Raw genomic sequence first — 26,135 nt, 5'->3', positions numbered from 1 at the left:
ACGCACATTCCTTTCCTCATCATCATAGTGCGCGATGGTCGTCGTCACACGAAACTGACACACATGCGAATATATATTTAGCCGTGAAAAAGTTCAGTATGTCCCTTCCGTCTGGCTTGCAGCGAGACAAAACTCCGGTATATATGTATGTAGCTTTGATGCGTTAGACTGCCGCAGGTTGTATAAATAAGACTAGTTTATTTCGAGTGCTTGAAATATACGCTGCATATGGTATACGAGGTATGCGTCGCAATATTCAATACGAATCGATGAACCATTTCAATTTCTGTACAGGCACCAAATGAAAGTAGATATACTAGATCATTTCGATGTTCAGGCGGTAATCAAATTTTAAAAAATCCCTCAAATGTGAACAATATTTTTCGTTCCTGCGATCTCACAGTTCTTTTGTCCCTCATACCTGATGTCACGATTGGTTACCGAGTTGCGTTTGCAGATCGAACTCAGGTTAGCACGGATGCAATTCGAACAGGAGAGAAAGTTCGTACATCGTATGGATCCTCACTTTTTTCTAGTATGTCCTTGAGCGAAGAAATTATCGGGGATTTCTGAGTCCATCCGGTTTTTCCAGCAATAATAATTGCATCGCGGCGATTATCGAAGAACGTCCATATGCGCGTAATCTGCAGTTTTAGGGTGCAGCGTGTGCAGTTTGCGCGCGTTTCGGCTTCTGCACCCTTCGAAGAACTCATAAATGTACCTCCTAATATGAAATATATGTACCTGCAATTATCGTGATTTATTTACGGAAGTACCCAAAGCCGTTAACCAGACTTTAAAGTCCATCGTTGGGAAACCCCATGAGCCTCCATGAGGATCATGAACTTCCGGTCGTTAAGTAATTTCTTTTCCTTGCCCCCATCCGCAAAACAAAAAAAATAAACCATTCTCGAGTTGTAATGGCTTTTGCTCGCGATAATATTACCTACTGCGAAAATTTTCCGACGACTTTTCCATGGATTATATACCGTTAGTTGTTGTTTAAAGTGGTGTATACAACGGATAACGCAATTTTATTTCTAAAGCAGTTCGTTGCGCGATGAGAAAGATCCTCGCACATGGAAAACACATGGAAGTTATCGGTGACAAAAATTTTCAAGGCTTACCCATAAAAAATAGTCTCTATCTCATCACTTTTCAGATTGGTGTAGGCGTAGCGATCGACGGATTCTACTAGCGGATCGCGTATTTCAGTTCCCATTGGATTCTGATTTATAGCTCATTGTATGCGCATTAATCTAGTTGTAACGAGCCAACTGAAGGTATATAAATAATAAAATCAGCGCTACGACACATCATAGACCATAAAACCTGTCGCTCTGCATCGCAGTATGTAATTATTACGGAGAATTTTTTTCTTCTCATATTCTTGTTGTTCTTTCGTTTATATCTATTCATTTTTTCCGTCATCATCGGCATTCTTATCCTCCTTCGCAGCCGGACAAAAATTCTTTACCTCTGCGGTAGCTAGGTATATACTATATACGTATGTGTGCGAACTACTACACGATTACCATCGCTCGTCTTTGGAAGAAATTTATTTATTTTTTATCCCTATAGAAAACTCATTCGAGTTACTAATTCGTCCTCCATTTTGACTGCTTAGCTCCTCCTATGTTTGCATATATGTTCATTCGAAATATGCGATTCATCGTTAACGCCTTCGAAAAAAAAAATATCGTGCAATGGGATAATAAAATACGTTTCACAGCTACATTGATGAAAAGTAGAACTCGATTTTCCGGTTAAACTCCCGCATTGTATATAATTGCCTTATTAACTATATTCACATTTTATTCAACCGCAGACACGTGTCACTTATCGGAGTATACCTATACTGCAGCGGAAGAATGATCAATATTATTAAAAAATAAAAAATAAAAAGCTGGTGACACACGTTCTGCGATTCCTTACATACGCTGAGGTTGATGAGGTAACTATAGACACATAAATGAAACTGACGAATTCAAATAACGCGTGTCCAACAACGATGGACTAAAAAGTGCAATCGTGAGTCTGCTTTTCCAATTCCACCAATATCTGTGCTGAATTTTGGCGCCGCTGTACGAATTACCGCGGGCGCAGTTTCAGGTCGTACGTCGATGGATTCCACCCCGTCTAATTCTGCGGAGTATCGGGGCTAGTCAAACATTTCCAACGAGTTTCTGTCCACAAGGCACGTATACGTCGGTCTAGGTATACAAAGAAGTCGGAATTCCCCATCGGCCTCGACTTCTCGCTCACAGCGCCTGCAGCTTTGTTAAAATACACGCTATATTATATGGATAATATGCAAAATGCAGATATACGTGATATCAAGGAGAAAGAAATATCCAGCCGTTACGTGGTGCGTAAGTAATTTTTAAATTCGAATTAACACATTAAATACGATATCTGCGTATCGTACGAGAATCACCTGATCGTGGAATGTTTGAAAGGAATGTTTCCGTCCGTATCGGGATAAAAATGGACGTGGGCGTTTTCCAAACCGACGATAACATTCATATACCAGCTGGGATAAAAATCGAAAACTCCTAATCGGCAACGATACATATATCTCGTCGAAAAACGGGGAATTCCCTCAAGCAGATACGCTATTTTCTATCTCTCGTGTTCCAATATGTAATGCCCGAAATCGCCGATGAACACGATTACCGATAAGTTGTACATAAAAAAAAAAACATCTGCAATCCGATACGTATCGTTATTAATCAATTCATCGATCTGGCGATACCAGATAAGATGCTACCACGATCTGTATATGTATTTAACCCAAGTTTCACAAATAATATGCGCAATTTAATTTTAATTTTTTTTTTTTCTCTCAAATTTGCATCGCTATAATTCAAGTCATATTGTAATATTCCGGAATTATAGAGCACTTGCTTTCAACGTGCATGAAATAATTATCAATCACGCTCGCGAGCGAACCGGCTCGCCCGATGAATCGGCTACTACCTACTATGATCGTAAAGAACAAGAAAAAAAAAAATAGACATGAAAGATCGTCATCTCAGAAGGTGTAATTATACATATGCGATAGTATAAAAACCACGCGATTTATAATTATTACGGCCCACGTTATTTATCGCCGCGAATTATTCATCGCAACCGACAAAACTATCAAATATTCACATCGGGTCTCCGAAATAATATAGGTCTGACCATGCATGCACTCCAGGCATCGAATTCCTGTCCCATAATATAAGCGATATGAAATCCGGTAACTGTGTAAAAATATTCGAACGAATAATACGTTGAAAAGAATTTGACAATTAAGAAATATAGAATCATTGTTATGGTAGATATTAAATGAATTTAATAATTTCTTCTTTTTTTCTATTCGGACAAAGTTACAGGATATACATGAGGTATAGGTACTAATGATTTCAACTGACGAGTGCGAATTATTTCGTGACGTTTTTTTTCGTTTTTTTTTTTCTCCGATAGCATCGTTTTGCATCTTCTTTTCCTACGTATTCGTCCGCGTATGTTACGTCAGGTAAGTTTATAATTTCTATGACGTTGCGAGATGCCGCTCGTGGTCCGCGTCCCACTGTAAATTTTTATTCTCAATTTGTTTTTTTCTTTTTTTTTTTTTTTTTTTTTCTTTTTTACGACGGAGGCGTTGCCGTACGGGGTTCAGGGTCCATTTTGGCTTCCGTTCGATCTTGAACTTACGACCTTTCCGAGTGTCATAAATAATATCTGCAGTCACTAGTTACTTTTAGATGAGCGATCGCCTGGTGCGTGTAATAAAAATCAGATTTTCGCGACCTCGTTGAAATTAACTACGATCACGTTTGAGAAGGTCGTATTATGGTGTTATACGCGCCTGTAGAAATTATAAATCGGGGGTGCGTAACTGCGCCGCAGGCGCTGCATCGAAGCCCCGAGGGAAAAACAGTATAAACTATAACGAGCAATAACGATCACCGATTATGTTGTACGAAGCGAGTGTTTTTGTAAGGCTGCCAAAAATTCACTTTAGGATATCACTTGTATAGTTATAGCTGCTTTTCGTTTGGCAGTGGTGGATGGGTTCGGTGTTTATTTCAAAGAGAAGTTAATATCCGTCACGCAGCTGCTTCTACCAACAAATGAATAAAAGTAGGAAATAAAAAATGGAACTCACGTTTCGAATTCGGTACATATAGGCAATGTAATGATTTCTGCTATTTCTTTGTACGTCAAAAATGAAAAATTTTATTCCCAATTTTTTTTTCCGTTCGAAGGAAGGAAGAAAACAACTCAATGCAAAAACGCACTCGTGCGTATACGCAACGTCAAAGACGTATATACATATATGCGACAACCCATAAAATGAGATATCAGGTATAATCCTTGGCCCATTTCGCATCGGCGTTGTCTGAAGATGGTAAAGTTTGTTGTCGATCACCTTTCCCATGTACGTACATGTTTCTTTTCTTTTCTTTTTTTTTTTTTTTTTTTTTTTTTTTGTCAATTCAATGACGGAGATAAGAATCAACTGATTATTAGCTTGTAAATTCCCCAGGTATTTCCAAAGATAACTTTGTGCGGTAAATCTTCGGTCTTATCGCACTAGACTCAAAAAACTTATCATTATAAGATGTACAATATTTTGTGTTCGTCGAGCGACGGTGTCCAGAAACGGCGTTACCCCGCCGGTGATTGGAAGTAAAAAGTAGCAGCGGATGAAAAAAATGAGAAAATAAAATATTTTCATTTCTTCGACGACTGCGGGATTCGAGTCGCCGAAAAGTGAGGAGTACTCGTACCGCGTCAATGATAATCATACATCAATTGCTTACGGTTTCGAATCCCCGTATAATGTAAGTAGAAACTTATGTGCATATTCTATACGTGGTAATTATGCGACGCGAGTTATAATATAATCTGGGTGGAAACAATGGCTGGGTATTTTCACGACAGATCGAACACGAGTGCTAATGAGAGTTGGCGTTGAACCGCAAGACAAAAAGAGCGAGCGAGAGATAATTATTCGCAACACTTCGTTCACGTACCGTAATGTAAGCGAGTATACGTTATAACACCCGATGACCTCCTGTAAAATAAATCGCGCCATGACAAAGTTCGCGAAATTTCCAAATTGCCAAATCGCCGATGTTTCCGTCGCGTAATTTTGCTCATGAATACCCCCCTATGATACGAAGAATTAACATCTCTTAGGCTACACATATTACTTCCATTTAGGCGTTCGAAGGTCTGACACAGATATTTATTATTCAATGTATACCGCAGACGTACGACACATTTTTACACATCAATTACTCCTTATCTTCTTTCGTTTGTGAGGTTCTCATTGTTATATTTGGTCGGATCTCCATCGCCTGGACAACGTTTCGATGACTCGGGGGGGGGGGGGATCCGAAAATTGGGAATTTTTTTGAAAATCCGTTGACAACGCTGTCCCGTAAATTTCGATATTCCGTAACTGGTGTGTTCATGTAAGAGCAAAAACTGAAAAGTGGGAATGACAAACTCGGATTTTAATCCCCGTCTAATCCGGAGCGGAGTAAGTAAGCGAGGACGATTATCGTGAGGTAATATGGGGTAGGAAGGTATATAATATATTGGCAATTGTAGCATAGAAGCCTTGAATGTCGAGGGTACGTACGACAGTTGGCATAAGGCAGAAATGGTTTTTCCATACTTATAACCATTGGAGAGCGGGGATCGGACGTGCGCTTAGCTAGTCGTGTGGCGCGAGTGTTTACAACTTTAGAGTCAGTCAGTTTCGAAACGTCAGTTGCTCAGCCCACAAATTCGATATAGAAGCTCGAGCGATTTTTAAACGTCCGATCTAGAAAATTTCATATCAAACAACGAGAAGTTCTTCGTAAATTTACCTAGCGATTTGTTTTATTTAATATTCCAATCAACGAACACCGAATACCCAACGAAGTAAAAATTGCATCGCCCGAAATTCTAATCATCCGTACTAATACCGAACGTGCAGAACGTAATGTGAACGAATAATTGATCGTTTAACCGATATAGTGATAATAATAACAATCGTAATACAATAAAATTGTCAAGCCGAGTGATAAATATAAGACAATTATAGCTGTGTCATGGATAGTTTAACGATCGTACAACGTTGCTGAGTATATACTCTGGAAATTCCAGATAACGTTTTATTCTCTAATCAGTCGATATACCTATTTCTGTCGGCTGGTTCTGAGCATGATCGATCATCCTGAAATCACAAAGTTCGGATTTTGAGTGAAAATAATCCGCGGACAGCGAGTGACATGTAACAGAGATACGTACACCGACGATCGCAATCGCGTCTGATCGCACGTATCGAAGATGCAGATCGCTTTCGAACGTATCAATTAGACTGAAAAAAGAAAGAAAAAAAAAAAAAGACAACATCATATCGAACAACTTGAAAATCGGCGTAATTTTCAAGCGCGAGTACGGTATCGAATCACAATGTGGCGATCAAAGTCCGAAAAGACAGAAGAAAAATCTGGGAACGTTTTTGCAGACGGACTCAAGAGCGACCCGAAGTTGCAGGATATCGGTTGTAGTTCCGGCGGAATAGATTCGGGTTTTTTTTCGGGTGCAAATATTTGCGGCCCCGTCGAGGAATTTGGAGAACTCGACGGAGTTCTCGAGACCCCGTTGATCCGCGCAGAGCCCGAGGGTCGTGCCGATAAAGTTGAGAGAAATTTGGCGGGAAAGGACTCTCGCGAGTTCAGTGATCAAGCGCAGATGAGGGCCAACAACGAGACGGTCGAGGTGGGCTTGACCAAAACTTTGAACGAACTCGCCTTGAAACCGGTCACCGTTAATTGTTTAAGAGGAAAAGTGCAATCGGAACCGATCGTCGAATTAACTCCCGTGGATGGACGTCGTCATGATTCGACGAACGACGAGGAAGAATCGAAGGCGGTTCACGGATCGGATGATCAAATAACCAAAGTTCCATGGCAACTCTATTATTCACAGGACGAGGACGGCGACACGTACGTATTATATCTTGTGTCACAGATTAATTTTATCAAACATTCGAAAACTCATCGTTAATTGCGTATCGACGTAGTTGATGCAAAAAGAAGAAAAAATTTGTCCAAGAGACGAACGAAGAGAATTATTTATTTATTTATTTATTTATTTTTTTTTTTTTAATTTTCATCAGGCAACTGCACATAGCAATCGTGCAGGGGTTTCACGAAGTGTCGATGAGCCTGATCAGGATGGCACCACACCCCTCTTTCTTCGATTGTTTGAATCAAAAACGTCAGTCGCCTTTACACCTGGCGATTCTTACCCATCAATCGAGCATAGCGAGGCGACTGATTTTGGCGGGAGCGGATCCTACGATCCGAAATTCGGACGGTAACACCGCTCTTCATTTGGCCGCGGCATCGGGAGATTTATCATGCGCCAAAGCGTTGACCGATCCGGTCCTACTTTCCGAGAGGAAGTACCTGATTCGAGGAAGACAAACGCCACGGATCCCTCAAGACCTCGAACAACGAAATCACGAAGGTCGGTATTGTGAGGAGGGTTAAGTAATTTAAGGGTACGAATGACGCTGCAGCTGGTTTTTCCACACGGAATTCATTGCAGCTGATGGGAAAAAACCGAACGATCGATTCCCGATATGTTTAGGAGGTGACTGATCGAACGATAATCGTTATACCTAGCGCGTGCGATCAATACGGGTCTCCGATGCGATAACGATGACATGCGAAAGATAATTTTACACATAAGTACACATATTTGTATAATATTCGCTGATAAGGTGACACGTAGAAGAAGCGCGAGGTGAATAGAATAAAACGAGGAGGAGAATTCGAATTTTCTTATCGGAAAAAAACGGCCGATTCAATTTCTGCTACCGACGAACTACCGTAGGAATTTCACCACCCCGTCGGCGCCCGTGTAGTTACATCACGCGCTTTCAGAGCTAAAGTCGAAGCAGATGTTTTTTACATTTATAAATATCACCAGCTGTACTATTATTGCGCACCGCGACGACGTTCTCGGCTTGGGAAACCCCCACAGTGGCGAAGATACCAGAGGATTCCCGGGGTCGTTCGAAAAATACACCCTCTCGACCCTCGCAACTTACAATCAGCTCTATAATTCGAATCGTCGATTTCTTCGCATTCGGCGTAACCACCCCGCCCGAGGGGAACAAAAAAGAAATTCCGAAGATTAATCGCACCTACGGGGTTATCCCGATTTATCCGACTACTTCGGTTTATTCGGGGATGAAAAATGTACGGAGCTACGCCGCTGCGGTGAGCAATTCACCAAGTTTAATTTTAACCTCGATAGTTTTGATCTGCAGGACGAGGATAGTTCTTGAACGGGCTCCCCCCGCGGTACCTTTCCGCGCCGCTGAGTCACTCGCGGCTTCCTACTTCTATCTATATCCTGCTCAGGCATGTGACTTGGCCACCTCTCAATTCCTTCGGTCACTTTTGTACAGTTCCCCTAGATTTAAACGTTTATCTTCACGGCCCGAGTGTATTTATAACGTCAACCTGCAACGCGTTTTCCGCACGTTCGATTTTTTTTTTCTTCTTCTTCTCTAAATCGCCGATTCAAGGCATTGCCAAAAATTTTCTAGAGCAAATAGTCGCGGCGTGAATAACGAATGGCCTAGGTCGATGTACGGGATTGATCTAAGTAATTTTTTTCAAGGACCATCCGCCGGTTAATTAAACGGGGCGACGAGCTGATTTTCCAATTTTTTTTACTCTCTGCTCAGCCTCACCATATGCATCGAGGTGTACAGAGCCATATGGCGTACTTCGAAAAATGCGTCCTTCGACTGACATTGTTTTTCGAGAATCGTCCAACAATAGCTCAGGGCGGTCACGGCTCCTATGCCAATTCCTCGGCATATCAACGGAATACTCGATCTCGTAATATTTCAACGAGATCGTATAGCTTTCCATTTTTCAAACGCTTTCGTCTAATTGTACAGGAGAACGTGTGTGTATATAACCACGACGACGGGTCTTCCAGGACACGAAAACTGAGGAACACACAAAAAAAAAAAAAAAGGTCATACATCGCTGACTCGCGATGGTCCGCAGTCGACCCTGAAAACGGAGAACAAATGTTGCGTGATGGATTATAACGATTCACCAATTTTCTTGGAATATCGGTGATCCCACTCCGCTGTATGTATATATTGTAATGTGCGCGGAGGTATCGGCGGGTGACGAGTCACTGACCTTGCAGTTGTTTTATAGAAATGCGATTGTAACAATTATTATATTCACGGAGTTATTCTTTCCGCGCGGTGCAGATTATCTGCACACCGTATCCTAGTTCTTTGATAACGATACCGGCGTAATGAGACATTGTATATTTGCGAACCGTACCGCGGTTGGGGAACACGCCACGATAAGATTACAACAAAAAATTCACATGAGTCACTCGCCGTAAGGTTGTAGGTTGAAAAATTCCGTTCTACGCACGTTTCTCGAGACGCGATCTCGCGCAGGGCGGGAAAAACGTTCGTTAATTGATTATTTTTTTTTTTCAGAAAAAAAAATAATAACAGTTAGGTTTTTTTGGTTTTCGACATCGGCGGACGTTCGGTTTACCGATACATTTTACAACCGGGAGCACGGGAAATGCGTTCGTCAGTTTTTCGTTAAATTGCAAAGTACGATTACGTTGGTTCAGCGCAACTGATACGCGATCGTAGTATTTACAATTCCTAATGCTCAGGGAAATACCGAAGCGGTCTTAATGGCTTCTAGCTCGCTAATTACTTATACAGCGTGATGGTGTATAACTATCTCGGCCGAGTTCACTGCAGCAGAGGATTTATTATACAGCGAATACATAAATACATATACATATATACCGTACATAAATATACTTGCGCAAATATTCAGCTTATTGCTCGAACGGCTCGCTTTTGCCGTGCAATAGTCATTGTAATTTTGCACGGTGCACATATTTGAGTAAACTGCATGCCGCTATAACGGAGAGAGGAAAATCCCGGGCTCTTTGAGTGACACAATCTTTGAAGTGTTTTCTTCTTTTTGTTTTGCCGTATCGTCGGTGTACCCGATCAAGTGTTTCATTTTTCCTTCCTTTTTCCCGTAACAGGTGAGACGTGCCTCCACGCTGCAGTTGTGGCAGGAAATACGGATGTAGTGAGATTGTTGATTCGCGTCGGTGCCGATCTTGAGGCCAAGGAACGACTGGGAGGTCGTACGGCTCTCCATCTTTCGATCGAGTGTCGACGATCGGCGGTCACGAGTTTGCTTCTGAAGGAATGTAACCCTCATCTGGACGCTCTCACTTACGGGGGAATAACTGCCTACGAAATCGCATCCTGTTTGGATTCTCAGCTAGCCAAGGAGCTCCTGAAACTCGGAGCGAGCGCGCCTCTGCAGAAGTCCCAAATTTCTAACAACGGTTCAGACGAATCTGTTAACAAAATTCCCCAACCGCATTGGCAGGCCGTTGGACTCAGGGTTTGATTTTAATGGGACATTAAATATTACTAATGTACTTTGGAGAAGCAGACTATAAATGTAAGGATGGAGGATCGGCGAACCGCATCTCGATCTGCAGCTTAATTATACGATCGAGGGATAAATCGGTGACATGGTATAACTGTGAGAATGCGATATGACGTTGATTCATCGTCATTTCGGTAGTTCCGGGTCTTCGGGTTCGTGAAATGTGAGAAATTTTTCGCAGAATTTCCGACAAATCACGATATGCGCGAGACCGATGATTTGATAGAATTGTTCGAAACAGTATTTACTTTTATTTAATCATATATTATATAAAATTCGTATAGTTTATAATAAATAAAAGAGTTGCTTCCGGATCGGTCAAATTTCCTGACGATGTGTATACGTGTAAATAGTGTTATGTATTATTAATTCCTGTTTAAACTGCGATTCGCGATCGGTGGATTGAAATAAAATATATATTTATAAAGCAGTGCAATTATATGTGACAGGATTGTAACGTCGCGTATCCGCTATTTTGTGATATATAATATTAACGCGATTATATTCTAAAGCGATCACACCAAATATATAAATATATATATATATACACATAAATATAACTAATCATACGAAGAATTAAATGTTATCGACCCCATACTTTCTGCTTTCCCCTAACCGCTCCAATATACATTTTCATACGTAATTTGAATTCTATGCGTGCATAGTTGAAAAACCGAGCCGCAGAGAAGTCTCACGATTTTCACATTCGATTACACGGGAACATTCTTGCTCTCAGCCACAATGCCCGTAAAAATTTAGATCAAGGAGCATATTTGCGGTTGGCTGCACGGCTATCTGCATGGGTACTACGTACTACAGCTACATATAGGGCATTCCGTGACAACTCGACCCTCCGCACTACCGCCATTTTATTTTTCTTCCCTTTCGGTAATCATGAACATGTATGCTGTACGAAGCAGAGAGAATCCAAAAGAAATCTGCAACCAATTTTGATTTTTATGAAAAAATATAATAATTATATGTTTCGGATACCAATTGGATCGACATGAAAATTAGTGGGTGCTCGAGTTGATATGAGATGCCACGTATGTTTGTACGTACGTACATCGAACGCACATTAAATTGCCGTCTCGGTATTTCTAGAGACACGATGCAGACGCCCCAGTTGTTTTGTAGAACCTCATTTGCTCCTTTTTGGGGAAGTTTGGTCTACTCTTCATTCTCATATACGATGCAACGTCGCGGGATCGGAGTTTCGTTTGCTTCTGGTACCTACACCTCGTTACTCACGATGCTTTTCAACGCGTACGTGATACTATCATAAGCGTACAGCGCGTAAATATATCTTTAAACCTACAGACCATTATTTGGCCGGAGTCCATGTAATGCGTGCCTTCGGGCCGATGCGATGCGTGTGGAGCTCGCCGTCTGGGAAGCTGCTAGTTTTTACACACATTCAAAAGTGTACGCGGAGACCAAAGGCATCTGGTGATGGTGACCGGGGATTCTGTGTGTCACGTACACGTACATTTCGGTAGATAGAGACATAGGTATGGGTATACAGGTATAAATATACGCGCACGCGTCGCCTCGCCATGTATATTTATACGCAAGTTTCATTCCGAATATCTCTACTGATCGTGAGCTAAGGTCCAGCAGTGCGTAAGGGTATGCACGTATGCATCAGCGTATGACTACAACCGAATGACTCCCGGGCATCGGACGAAAATATATCTAACATATATATATATATAGAGGATTCGGTGAGTGTACGGAAGATGTTGGGAACGAAGAGTTAAATTTAATTCGATCCGAGTTATCCACCATTTTTTGTTTATCATAACGTATAGGCGTGTATAATTCTTGCGAATTTTGAATCTAGGACGCGCGAGTTCGCGCGGCATTGAAATTTTTTGGGAATAGGTTATTGAATTTATATCGTTCTCGGAAATCTGGAATATGCAAATCGCACATTTTTAATTTGCCACCGATTAATTAAGTGACGCGGTACATTTTTTGTTGTTTTGTTATTTTTTATTTTTTTTTGCTATATATGTACGCGTTCACTCATTATAAATACGTATCTATAATTATCTTGAATGAATATAACCGTCATAACTATACTGTGCTTCATATACCGCGATGAATAAGCGAAATTAATTAATCGTTCATTCCTTCGGCAGCACGAATCGTTATGTTTGGAATTTAACGGCGCGATATGAAATAAAACTTTCTCCTAATCGGATTGCGTCGATCAGCAAAAGTATCGAGCCTCGCAACTATACGTATATTTGCGGAGTCGGCTGCAAGCGAATTACTTCTTATTTTTTTACCTTCCTTTCATTTTATAGAATTTCATGAATATGAAGAGTACCTGTGAAAAAAATGCACGTTACGGACGACTGCAGAGAGTGGGAGGAAACTGGAACATATATGTACGTTATTGAATCGCCTTTCTTTTCTTTCATTTATTCCTTCGCGTCTCGGAGACACACGTGGCTTTCGATGGGCATCGTTTTGTTGGAGCGAAGAGGCTCTATAGGGCCATCCATACAGACGCAGCTGTATAGTTCTGCGATTCGAGACCCGGTTTGGATGGACTGGGATTCCCCAGCCTGGCTCTGGGAATACCGACGCAGGCGTGTGGAAAGTGGTACCGATCCCGAACTCGCTTTATGGTAGACAGCACCCGTTTAAATCGTGCGAAACCAGTTTGGCAAATGTACTTATCTATTATTTTAGTGTCACAGATAACGCACTAGTTTAAATTTTATTGACTATAAAAGGAGAAATCGAATGCGATCGTATCTTGAAATTAACTATAGCATTAAAATCATTCATTTACCGCTACTTAGCGCGACCAGTGCAGTAAGAAAAATTGAACTGTTGGTATCGATCGCGACTGAACAAAACGGTAGAGGAAATGTTAAGACTTTTTGGATGATGAGAAGTTTCTGTTCCATTATGAAAACAGTCTTAATATCTTGCAATCACCTTGTCGGGTAGAAAGAAATTAATTTTTCTTCTCCGGCAGATATTTCGGTCGTTGAACAAAAGATTTTGCTGGGTAGCGGGGGATCGAATATCGACTCGACTTCCGTGTCTTTTAAGCGATTCGTGGAAAACGCTTTGTGGTTGGTATACGAGAATCTGCAGGTCGGTGGGGAACTGAGTTGACGTACCTAAGTTCATAAAAATGATGTAATTAAATATTTAGGAATTTCTGAATTAAGATGTAGTCAATGTATAGCTATAAGCTATCGCACGTGCTGCAATTCACATCTGAACCGCACCCGTAATTTCCAGGTGCCTCATGTACGCTTAAACACCGGGGGAAAAATTGAATAGTTCGCAATTCGCGCACCTGTGTACACAATACCTAAAAACGGATGCGGGATTTTATCCTTTCCTAAAATAGCGGCACCATTTCTTCTGCAAAACGTTATAAACGTAAAATACGTTTTACCGCTAGTGTTGCTGCTGCATGCACGAACATATTAGCAGCTGGAAAAACCGCAGACACCCTGGAGTTTTGGATGACGAAATACTTCAGATATTTTTCCGGGAATAATCCGTCCTGCATCCGCAGATGATCTACTCGGTACAACGTACGGTACGGTACGGGAATTTGGTTCAGCAAAAATTTTCACTTTTGCTCCGGGATGAGCGTCACAAAGACGTGAAATGCGCGCGGTATATATGGGCGCCAGAAAACCGCGAATAGCATACGGTGTAAACATTTCCGTTTGATGAGTTTTAGTGTTGAGGAACAACTCACACGAACGAACAACTCTCTCTTTATTTTCTCTCCATTCCTCTCGCTCTTTCTCTAGCCGCAGAATAACATCCGGCTAATTAAATGTATGTACATACATTATTATGCCAGTAGAAATTCGCTTTTTGTTCTATTTGATTGTACCGAACTGCACATTTTCATGCACGTATAACGGATGATGCAGTCATGCAGATTTGGTCAAGAGTTTAATTTATACTCGCGGTTCAACATTAACAGTACTTTCTATATCAGTATCCAATATGCAAATTCTGATACATCAATGTTAGTTTTTTTTCTTCTCAACTGATCACGCGTATACACTTATTATTAGCCAGAGATAAATGAATTATCAACTCTCCGGTGTAATCAATCATTTCATTGCCGCAATGCACGTATCCTTTGAAATAAGTTTATGGTTTTATTATTGTAAAAAATAGTAATGGTTAAGCATGAGAATCACGGAACGAAAATTTTTTTTGTAGAAGTATGTACGGCCGTCCCAAGATTGATCTTTCTGACTCGGGTATTCCCGCCTTTGAAATTTATAATTCAGGAGCTTTTAAGGGATGCTCCAGAGGTAAGGTAGAAAATGCTGTCAAATGATTTTCGGGGGATGCTCGACCGGTAGCTGTGTAACTGTTGCAGAATTTCGACAGATCGCGCCTGCTGCTTGTAACATCCTCTAAATTCTTACGATTCTCGAGAAGTTTCTTTTCGAAATACATGTACGGGGCGCTGGTAGTCATTAAATGCATACATACATAGGTTTCCAGAGCTTTCTACCCAAATCATCGAAGTATTCGGCAAATTCGGCAGCATCAAGTGTAGTAGAGAGGATATTTTCAACGTGAGCGAAGAAGCCGCACGCACGTCACCGGTGTAATGGAAAAGGTAAAGTAGTTGAATATGCGTAATATTTTCTGCCTCAGATTGTTTAGTGCATATTCGGGAGTACAATAATAAATTGTTTTTTGAATAAAACTTCGATCAAACACTGAATTTGAAAGACGATACTGGGTGCGTGCAGTGGTGCTTGAGGGCTACATGTGCCCGTCTAGATTCTTCTGTTTTCGTTATCGGTTGGTCATTATATTGTGACCTTTTGTTTTTGTTTTATCGTGCGTCATATTCATATTATTTCTGAAATCATTGTAAATCAGTCGAAGTTTCGTTATTTGGAGGTGATTATTTAAACGGTGAGGGATAATATACGCCATTCACCGCTCAAAGATCTTTGTAAGATAAAGAAAGGAGGATAAACCAACGAAATGACCGTTACAGTGGTAAAAGAATAATCTCTTGGGATTTGTGTTTCACCACGGTGTAGAAATCATCGTGGAATCTAACCCTGCTAATTAATGACTAATTTTTTCAGGTGTCAGCACTGAAAGACAAGGGTAACGCCGCGCTCCAAGAGGGCAAGTTTGATGAAGCGGTAAAATTCTATACAGAAGCGATTGCTTTGGATGGAAATAACCACGTTTTGTATAGCAACAGATCTGCTGCTTACGCAAAAGCTGAGAAATACGAACAGGCTCTCGAAGATGCAGAAAAAACTGTACAGATAAAGCCTGACTGGGTAAAAGGTTATTCGCGTAAAGGCAGTGCCTTGGCTTACCTAGGAAATCTTGACGAGTCCATCAAGGCTTATCAAGAAGGTCTGAAGCTTGATCCTGATAACCAGCAACTAAAAGAAGGTCTTTCCGAGGTCCAGGCTCAGCGAAGTGATGCAAATCCTTTCAACGCTCCTGACGTTTTCATCAAACTCCGTAATGATCCTAGAACCAAGGCTTACCTCGATGATCCCGAGTACGTTAAACTCATTCAGGGACTCAGAAGCAACCCTAGACTTTTGGGTGCCAAGTTGCAGGACAACCGAGTACTTACAACGTTGAGCGTACTTCTGGGATTAAACCCTGGAGATATGGAAGAACCAATGGATGTGGATCCCCCGAAACCAGCAGAACGGCCGCAGCCAAAGCCGGAACCAAAGCAAGAGAAAAAAGAGGACGAAAATCTTCCAGAAGAAAAAAGAGCTGCCAAAAGGGAAAAAGACCTTGGTAATGAGGCATATAAGAAAAAAAACTTTACTGATGCCTTAGAACATTATAACAAAGCTGTCGAACTCGATCCTACGGATATTACGTATCGCAATAATATCGCTGCCGTTTACTTTGAACAAAACGAATACCAAAAGTGCATCGAACAATGCGAAGAGGCTATCATAGTAGGCCGGGAGAATCGAGCTGATTTCAAACTAATAGCCAAGGCCTTTACTCGCATTGGGAATGCCTACAAGAAATTAGAAAATTGGAAACAGGCTAAAGTCTACTATGAAAAATCGATGTCTGAACACAGAACACCAGAGATAAAAACGCTTCTTTCTCAAATTGATAAAAAGATCAAAGAGCAAGAAAGAAAAGCTTACATCGACCCTGTTAAAGCTGAGGAAGAGAAAGAGCTAGGAAACGAGAAGTTTAAAGATGGTGATTATGCTGCGGCAGTAAAACACTACTCAGAAGCCATTCTAAGGAACCCAGATGAGCCGAAATACTACAGTAACAGAGCAGCTTGCTATACGAAGCTAGCAGCCTTTGACTTGGGACTTAAAGACTGTGAAAAGTGTGTGGAAATAGATCCAAAATTCATCAAGGGATGGATAAGAAAGGGAAAGATTCTACAAGGTATGCAGCAGCAAGGCAAAGCCTTGACCGCCTATCAAAAGGCCTTGGAACTAGACCCGACAAACAGTGAAGCAATCGAAGGGTATCGCTCCTGTACTGTTGCTGTTAGTTCAAATCCCGAAGAAGTCAGGAAGAGAGCAATGGCTGATCCAGAGGTCCAGAGTATTCTTAGAGATCCAGCGATGCGATTGATTCTTGAACAAATGCAGAGTGATCCGAAGGCATTGCAAGAGTAAGCTTCTTTTTTATTAATTGATAATTGAAATACTTAATCAGGATCAGATCTTGGAGTAAAACTTTGCTGCCTTTACTCTGATGGGTCATAATTTCGTAAGTGCCTGTGTTCTTATTTTAATGTTTGATCTGATTTTACAGCCACCTGAAGAATCCGGACATTGCTGCAAAAATACAGAAGCTTCTGGAATCAGGACTGGTAGCAATTCACTGAGGGATAATGAGAAATATAACAGTACATAAATACAAATTTACCAGTTGTACGCGCCTTAGAACGTAAAACAATAATTTGTCGTCGCTGTGTCCCTTTTCCACGAGGACAGCTTTAACTTTAGTCAACATAACACTACGTTAATTTTATAATTTTTATGGTATACGATGTACGATTAATTAATTATTGGATGGAAGAAGTTCTCAACTCTACCGAGTGCTTACCTATTTTATCTTAATCAAAGCAAAAAAAATCATGCATACTTAACTGCGATGCTATATTGCTCTGATAAAAATATTATAAGTTTTCTTCTCTTGATATTCCATTAAAGATTTGAATATAATTATTCTGAAATTTGGCTGAATTGTGGATTTTTTTCATGAAATTCTGCTAAAATATTGATAGCTACGAATTCCATTGTATTCTACTACGGTTACGCTGAAAAAAATTTTATCCATCTTCCCCACGTCCTCATTGAACTAGCGCAAACAAAGTTTTTGTATTGCGCAAACGTATCTCTCCTATAATTAGGAGATTAATTCGTCTCATTGTCGGTTTTATTCTCATTTTTTTCATTTTTTTTGTACGACGATGCATGCAGATAGTTTTGAAAATAGAAGAATTAAAAAGGGTGACCAAAAGTACATGAAAATACCGTAAATTTGGTAACGATTACAATTATTCCTTATATCTAGAATTGAACTATAATGGCGGCCGTATATATTATATGAGTAAGATGATACGTTACATTTTTTAATCTGTTTGTGAATGAAAATACCCTAATAACGAAAGATGATGAATGACCCCAACGAAATAGTTTTTATCTAGAAACAGAATTAGCCAAATTCTGTCTACTATAATGGTAAATTGAAAAAACAATTTGAGCTATACTTAGCTGGCACGATCTATTTGCATTGCTATTTATAAATCAAACTGTACCATAGATATATAACTCATCATATAAAAATATATACATTATATACATGCGATGATAACACATGTGTAATCCAAGCGCGAGTTCAGTGCTTACACGTACCTATGTACAACAATAAATTTCAGGACTTGAAATACATTCGGCATATTGTACATTATTTATTACGTATATTACGAAGACAGATACCCGGAATAAGTTAGAACCTTTTTTTTCCAAACATTTACTAAAGTTATGACACTCGCTCTTCGATTATTCAAACGTCTCGATTCAAAAACTCCATCGCAACGCATCGAAAATGACCGAAAAAAAACATTGTACATGGGCGTTCGATGATTTTTTTATTTTTTTATGATTCATTTACCCGTCTGACGGCAATTAATAATTATAGAACGGTATCACGGTGAATCTATTATGATTACGGATATGCTTGACGGGGTGCAGATGATTTCACCTTGCATCTTCATCTGTATGAATGAAAGCAGCTCCAAATTTTAAACGAGTACAAACTTGGTTTGAAAATATCAAGTTCAAAGCAAGAATAGAAATATTTTCTCGTGCTCTCTATTTCCCTTCACTCGTAAATGGATTCGCAACAATGAAAGAGCGATAGAAAACCGAACGAATTTTATACGGTGATTTTAATCCTTCGGCGTTTACCGAAGATAAAATTTTCAGTCAGCGAGTGAAAAACTAAATGATTTTCGTTTGAGAATTTTAACCGTGCAACGAATATTCCGATGGAATCGCTGTACAGTAGTATCGGCAAATTCTCCCGCCTTGGGCCGCCATCGCTTGTTTTTCTGCAGCGCCACTGAACAAAGTTCTAAACAAATGGAAAAACCGCGCGATGGTCGAATTAAACGTTAATCAAGTCACGTTTTGGCCAGTTCTCAGACAACTTCGGCGCTAGTTAACCAAAAAAGAACCTTTAACGAATAGAAAACAAAGAGTCCAATCCAACGTGAATATTGTTATCCTAGCGAGCGATTTTCCGGCTGAAAATACTTGCAACACACGTGGGGAAGAAGATGGGAGAATGGCTGGTAAAAAAATTTCCAAACAAAAGACTCCCTAAGAAGAAAGCGTAGGGTGGACGAAAACGTGTTGTCGGCCCAACCACCCTACTACAGATGTGAATTGTGAGCCAGCGTTGCCCGAAATTTGCACAACCCTTGGGATTGTGGTAGGAATGGGACTTCGACCATTGGGATCCATTTTCAGCAAATTTACAGAGGGCGTAGAAGGCTCATCGAAACTTGGAGGTCAGATTGGCCAACGCCCGCCTAGGAGGTGGTACAAATTCAACGATTGGTCGACAAGAAGGCCCGGAACCCGCCAGCTCCAAACTTAGCAACTAGATCAGGTTTAAAAAGAGAATATTGAGCTGTGCGGCGTCATGGAATGTGGTGCGTAAATATCAGTGATGCATATAAAACCCGTTTAAAAAATTTTGAATCGGTCATAATTTGAATAGAACGTTCGGCTCGCTTCTTAAAATCTGATGGCGCTGTCGGCCATTTTGATTATATCAGATTATCTGCCGCTCAGCATTCGGTAAGACGAATTGTGCCGTGTAAACTTGACTTAAATCTGCAAGCGGCATGAAAACGCGGGTTGGTAATAAGTGAGCGACGGGCATAACCCGAGATAGTCAGTTAGTCAAGATGGCCGACGACGCTACCACACATCCAGACTAATGCCGATTATTACATTCAAAATACGAGTGACTTCTTCAACCTGTAACCTGTTAATATTCCTGACTCAAATACCCGTTGTTTTAAATAATAAAAACAAAGACAAACTCTTGATAACGAACAAGTGAAGTTTTACAGTGACGTATCTACACCCCTAATCTTTTGGAGGCGCCCCCCGTTAACAAGGGAGAAGAAAATTTGACCGCGCTAAAAAATAAGTGAGTAACATATCGATGTTTTATGGGGGGATAATGTTTACATAAATATTTTCGGTATTCTCGGAGGTTATGTTATCTCTGTATTCCATAAATTTTTATTACGAGTATCGCAGAATAGGAAGAACTTAGGGTAAATAAATAATGAACTTGCTTTGTAAAATAAATTATTATTCATACAGTGGTTAAAAGTTTATAGATTTTGCTTTTCCAAGAATCTATCTTATTGATAGCCTGATTCATGGTGTCCTCAGAGTCCGAGGCGTGAGATTATAACAATTAATAACCTATTAGCGTCGATAATAATTTCTGTTTTATCTCGCCAAAATTCTACCACTCTTTGTACGAATATCGATGTAATTCAGAGTCCCAGGCGTGATATTACAACAATTAATAACCTATTAGCGTGGATAATAATTTCTGTTTTATCTCGCTAAAATTCTACCACTCTTTGTATGAATATCGATGTAATTCAACGTCCGTAAAGAATATAATTATTCTCGTTATCGTTAAACTCCGACCAACAGGAGTAAAATAAATAGAAACGCGTTATAAAGCGACCAGATCAGAGTCACGATGATCGAGATTGAGATCGCGGTAAACTCGAAGTCATCTGTAGACATTTAATAATAGAATAAATAAAGAAATTCAATTGGAATAAAAATTCTCAGATCCCCAGGCACTTGCCGTCGCCGCCTTGTCGTCGTTCTTCTCTTCGTCCTCGTCCCGCTGATCTGCAGTTAGAGAGAAACAGATATACTCGAACACGTGTTTTGCTCCGAAAACACCAGCGGGAATTCTCAATAATTTAAAGTACATTACTCCACGCTACGTTATGCTCTATCGTATACATCGAAAATTGTATAAACTAATTCCATTTTCTCGTATAGTTTGCCCACCAAAAACGTAGCTCACCCTCGCGCAAATTTTCAGGTACGAAGTTCGCATTCTTAGAAATCCTGGCTCGCCCTTTTCGAAATCGGCAAGCTAAACGGAAATCCAGGTAAAATTATCGGTCTAATTCGCAAATCAGGTGAATAATAATCGGCCGGTTCAGGTGATTGACTTTTCCCAGTATCAATCGTACAGTTGAAACACCGGTGAGGGCGTAGGGGAGGGGATGAGTCACGCGTTTCAAGTTTGAGTTTTTAGGAAATGAATTACGTAGATTATTATATGATGTATGTACGCACATACATACCACGTATATATATATATACATTTCATACGTTATTATTGTACACATATTTGCGTAAGGCATAAGCTTCCATCGTATGGGTAAAGTAATCGTGTTCGTGTCGTACACATATCGTTGTACAAATGTAAAATATACTATACACACGTATTATATATATTTGTAGTTACGAGCAGCATGAATGGAGCCTCCGGCTGCGGAACGGCAGTGCGTTTTTCTTAGGTTTTTTTTTTCATCCTACTTCTTTTATTCGTTTCTCTCTTACTTTATTATCGTCATTTGATTTCGTCGAATCGCCTGCGCTAAGTGCAATGACTCACCATAAGCGGAAAAACGCTAACCGATAGGAAGGGTGCGCTAGCACGTTGCCCGCAACGACTTACTTGCTCCTTACTTACTTATTTACTCTTTTATTCACACCACTTGGTACTACCGCAGAGCTACTGAAAACTGATGCACTCTTATAAAGCTTATATTACAGTTATTTCAAACTTTCTGTGCTTCGCAGCCGCGATGCCGTTGCCGTTTATAACTTTTCCCTCATGTTAATTCTTTCGCGCCATTTTCATGCGTGCGTTATACCGTATAGTTAATAATTCGCGTAATCTCCCTCCTTCCATCTACAGTATTTTAGATGGATATGATAAGGTTGTGCCACAACAAACGATGACGCTGAAATTTCGGAGAAATTTTTTATTTTTTGGTCACCGAAGAACTACGTGATATAACTTCCTGTTTACACATAACCGATCCCGAATTATTTTCGAACTAGTGATGATCAATGCCGGTGACTCGATGCCAACCTAGTTGATATTTTCTATCGTTACAAATCCGTTCCTTGGATCCCTTTTTTGGTACCGCGCGGCGAACCGAATCACAGGTAAACGATATTGCCCTGGGTATTTTACCTGTGAAGGAATTTTCGAGGACTCGTAGGGTCAGAAAATGTCCCGATGGCCGTGCTTTATTTTCCGTCTGTTGACTGTTGGAATAATTCAATTTTCGCGTGTGCAGGATATAAACGAATTGCGGCGGTTCGACCGGTACCGCGTCTCCTTTAATAAAAAATCATCTGCATCGACTTTTCGAAAAACGATGACGATGCGATTACTTGGAAGTATATTGTGACATATTTATTGACAACCATGTACAACTCTACGACGCAGTATCTACAGTCACATATCGTTTATGCGAATGTCGTGAAATTTTTTGAATAAATTTGACGCTCTTTAATTTGTCCCGCCAAATAACCTTGCTGTTTGCAATTTTTTTTTATAGGCGAGACTCGGCGAGGAGACGGGGACGGATCAATTTAAATAATCCTGAAGGTTTTCCGATCGTTTTGACTCGATAAAACCACAATGGACGACGAAGAGGGCTCATCGAGTTCGGGTCCAATGTCGTCCCTGAACAGTCTCTTTTCGTTCACAAGTCCTGCGGTGAAAAAACTCCTCGGTTGGAAACAGGGTGACGAAGAAGAGAAGTGGGCCGAAAAGGCGGTCGATTCGTTGGTAAAAAAATTGAAAAAACGAAAAGGGGCAATCGAGGAACTTGAACGCGCCCTGAGCTGCCCAGGAACACCGAGCAAGTGTGTCACGATCCCCAGAAGTCTTGATGGACGGTTACAAGTCTCACATCGTAAGGGTCTTCCCCACGTGATATACTGTCGAGTATGGCGGTGGCCGGACCTACAATCTCACCACGAACTCAAACCCCTTGAATTATGCCAATATCCATTTTCTGCCAAGCAGAAAGAAGTCTGTATAAATCCTTACCACTATAAACGCGTCGAAAGTCCGGTTCTTCCTCCAGTTTTGGTCCCGAGGCATTCGGAATTTGCCCCGGGTCATTCGCTTCTACCTTTTCAACAACTTCCCGAGCCAACCATGCCACACAACGTTTCATATTCCTCGAGCGGTTTCAACGCCGGAACTGGTGTCGGGGTTAATCCAACGTCCCCGCTCTCCTCTGTCGGTTCTGTCCCAAGTCCAGGTAGCACGACTTCTCCGAATCCCCAAAGTCCCTACGGGAGCAACGGTCTTCCCGAAACACCACCACCGGCCTACTCTCCGCCAGAAGATGGTTCCCAACATGGTCAATCACCTCCACCCGATCCGTCAGCGATGGACACAACCGGAAATGCGGAAGTCGCGCCAGTTTCTTACCAAGAACCACCTTATTGGGCGTCGATCGCTTACTACGAGCTGAATTGCAGGGTCGGAGAGGTCTTCCATTGCCAATCACACTCGGTTATCGTCGATGGTTTCACCAATCCTAGTAACAATTCGGACAGATTTTGTCTCGGCCAGTTATCGAATGTTAATAGAAATTCAACGATAGAAAACACCAGGCGACACATAGGGAAAGGAGTACACCTTTATTACGTCGGTGGTGAAGTTTATGCGGAGTGTTTATCAGATTCGGCGATATTTGTGCAGTCGAGAAATTGTAACCACCACCACGGATTCCACCCCAGCACCGTATGCAAGATACCTCCGGGATGCTCATTGAAAATATTCAACAACCAGGAGTTTGCACAGCTCCTATCGCAGAGTGTTAATCACGGATTCGAGGCTGTCTACGAACTCACAAAAATGTGCACCATACGGTGAGCGAAAAAAATTCCGAGACCCTCTTCATTTATTCATTTTAGCCGGAGCCAGTTGTAATTGTAAATTGAAACCGTTTACAGAATGTCCTTTGTGAAGGGTTGGGGCGCGGAATACCATCGTCAGGATGTAACGTCGACGCCGTGTTGGATCGAAGCCCACCTACACGGTCCTCTGCAGTGGTTGGATAAAGTTTTGACCCAGATGGGATCTCCGCACAACGCAATTAGTTCCGTATCTTAAGCTAGGGTAATAGAATCCAGGATAAAAATCCTCATCGCCCTACGTTCCTTTGTGGTTTTCCACAAAATCTTCATCGAAGTAACCTGCAGGCATCGTCATGGACGAATCGGCGTTATCAATGAACGCGTTATACACGTTTCTATGAACAGGTATATTCGTAACGGTCGTTATCTTCTGAAACGTCGAGAGGTTTACATATCTCGTCAAGTTGTAACGTTTCACAAATCTACGACTATTTAATACCTATCTGCAAATTGTAGTCGTATTAGAAAAAAATAGATGAAATTATATGAGCGGGAAGAATTAGAAAAATGAAAATATAACAAAACTCAAATCGTCCAATTGATAGAAAACGAATGAAAGTACCGACTTACAAATTATTATTGCCAATCATTTTCATTTTTGTTACTGTAATGATAATTGATTAATTGATTATTGTAATCATTGTATGGAACGTTGAGAAGATATTATTAACATTATTATTATCATCATTTTTATTAAAAATATGATCATTATTATTATCAATATTATCATTATTATTATTATTTTACTATTACTTTTATTGTCGCGATCATGTATGTACAGTGAAGTGTGTACAGAATCTGAGAAAATACTTATTATGATTATGATTATGATTATTATTACGGTCATTATTATCATTATTACTATCATTGTTAGTGCAATTTTTCTTGTTATTTACTATTATGAATAATCGTAGTACACCACGGTACAGTACCTTACGCATATATTGAGGAATCATATTTTTTAAATCAACATATTTGTGTCTTACGAATCATGATATTTTTATTCTATGCATACATATACACGTAAATATACGATATATTACATATATTTATATACATAGTGGTATGTATGGAGATACCCAGGTTCATCGAGGAAAAATCGACGTGTGTAAATATAAAAATATATACAATGTTTATTCAGATCAAGAATCGTTTCCTAGCTCTGAAAATTTGCACTACGACAATTTGACGAAATGAATCGTACCATCGTCAGTTACGTGGTATGGAAATACTCGACAGCATTTGTTCGGAAACTTATTCGGGCTTTTTTATTTCTAATTGAATATCTTGTTTTTAATGATCATGCACCCGAACCAGGATTCTGCGGTTTTCGATATCGTGTTTTAATATACATTTAACAGTTCTCGTTCGCCGCTGAAGGAAAAGCTTAAAAATAACGGGATTGATTTGGATCGAAAAAAAACGTTTCAAGAATAAAAAAGCTCGATTTTTCTTCGATCTTCTAAGAAACTTTAATACACTGGTACGGTGTGTTCAAATCAATGTATGTGTGTGAAATTTAAGTATTGTGTATTTTTGTGTGTGGGAATGTATAGGTGTTCGAAATAATAAAACAGGCGGCACTAAAAAAATAGGTAAAGCAGGAATGCAAGAAACCGTGATGGGATAGAAAAGGAAAATAGGAGAAAATCGTGTCGCTAATTTTAACAGGATGGAGGTAAACTAGACAAAAAGTTGGAAACGGAACAAAGGATTTTTCAATATGCATCAGTTTGTGCTGTATAAGTATAACGTGTGTTTGTGCTTGTACGTTTGCTCGCTTGTGTGTTTGTTTGTTCGTTTGTCTATTTGTTGTGTGAACGAGAAGCAAATTGAATCGTGGATAAGAAGTTCCGAATTTAATTAACACAAAAATGAACCAGTATACATAATTAATAAATGATATAAGCAGGACAATACGTTCGCTTTAGAAAACTTGACTAGATAAATTAAATGTTGTAAACTATCTCTGTACGGAGAAATTACTATACAGAAAATACTTATAAGAGTTTTAGAGCCGTCTGGAGGAACCCGTTTTTCT

The 26,135-nt window shown here is 40.3% G+C and overlaps 3 protein-coding genes across 6 annotated transcripts; all 3 read left to right on the top strand.

Annotated features, from left to right (window-relative positions):
• The first annotated feature begins 4,623 nt into the window (after positions 1–4,623).
• LOC105691702 (NF-kappa-B inhibitor cactus-like) lies at positions 4,624–11,111 on the top strand. Of its 3 annotated transcripts, none has more exons than XM_048649321.1 (4): positions 4,624–4,835; positions 6,518–6,998; positions 7,172–7,524; positions 10,117–11,111. In XM_048649321.1, the coding sequence occupies exons 2-4, from the start codon at positions 6,745–6,747 to the stop codon at positions 10,491–10,493; spliced, it is 984 nt and encodes a 327-aa protein (XP_048505278.1). In that variant the 5' UTR covers positions 4,624–4,835; positions 6,518–6,744; the 3' UTR covers positions 10,494–11,111. The 3 variants fall into 3 exon arrangements, with proteins under 3 accessions (XP_048505278.1, XP_048505277.1, XP_012265803.2); XM_048649320.1 differs by having other exon boundaries at positions 4,817–4,835; positions 6,154–6,998; XM_012410380.3 differs by lacking the exon at positions 4,624–4,835 and having other exon boundaries at positions 4,862–6,998.
• Positions 11,112–15,013: 3,902 nt separating this feature from the next.
• Positions 15,014–17,758, top strand: LOC105691701 (stress-induced-phosphoprotein 1). Of its 2 annotated transcripts, none has more exons than XM_012410379.3 (3): positions 15,014–15,162; positions 15,647–17,187; positions 17,331–17,758. In XM_012410379.3, the coding sequence occupies exons 1-3, from the start codon at positions 15,154–15,156 to the stop codon at positions 17,401–17,403; spliced, it is 1,623 nt and encodes a 540-aa protein (XP_012265802.2). In that variant the 5' UTR covers positions 15,014–15,153; the 3' UTR covers positions 17,404–17,758. The 2 variants fall into 2 exon arrangements, with proteins under 2 accessions (XP_012265802.2, XP_012265801.2); XM_012410378.3 differs by lacking the exon at positions 15,014–15,162 and adding an exon at positions 15,260–15,554.
• Positions 17,759–19,728: 1,970 nt separating this feature from the next.
• LOC105691715 (protein mothers against dpp) lies at positions 19,729–25,236 on the top strand. The gene is made up of 3 exons (XM_012410401.3): positions 19,729–20,246; positions 22,717–24,046; positions 24,131–25,236. The coding sequence occupies exons 2-3, from the start codon at positions 22,800–22,802 to the stop codon at positions 24,288–24,290; spliced, it is 1,407 nt and encodes a 468-aa protein (XP_012265824.1). The 5' UTR covers positions 19,729–20,246; positions 22,717–22,799; the 3' UTR covers positions 24,291–25,236.
• Positions 25,237–26,135: the final 899 nt, after the last annotated feature.

This window comes from Athalia rosae, chromosome 2 (genome assembly GCF_917208135.1).
Source record: "Athalia rosae chromosome 2, iyAthRosa1.1, whole genome shotgun sequence".
In the NCBI taxonomy this organism is placed as follows: Eukaryota; Metazoa; Arthropoda; class Insecta; order Hymenoptera; family Athaliidae; genus Athalia; species Athalia rosae.
This window is presented reverse-complemented; position numbering and strand designations above follow the sequence as displayed.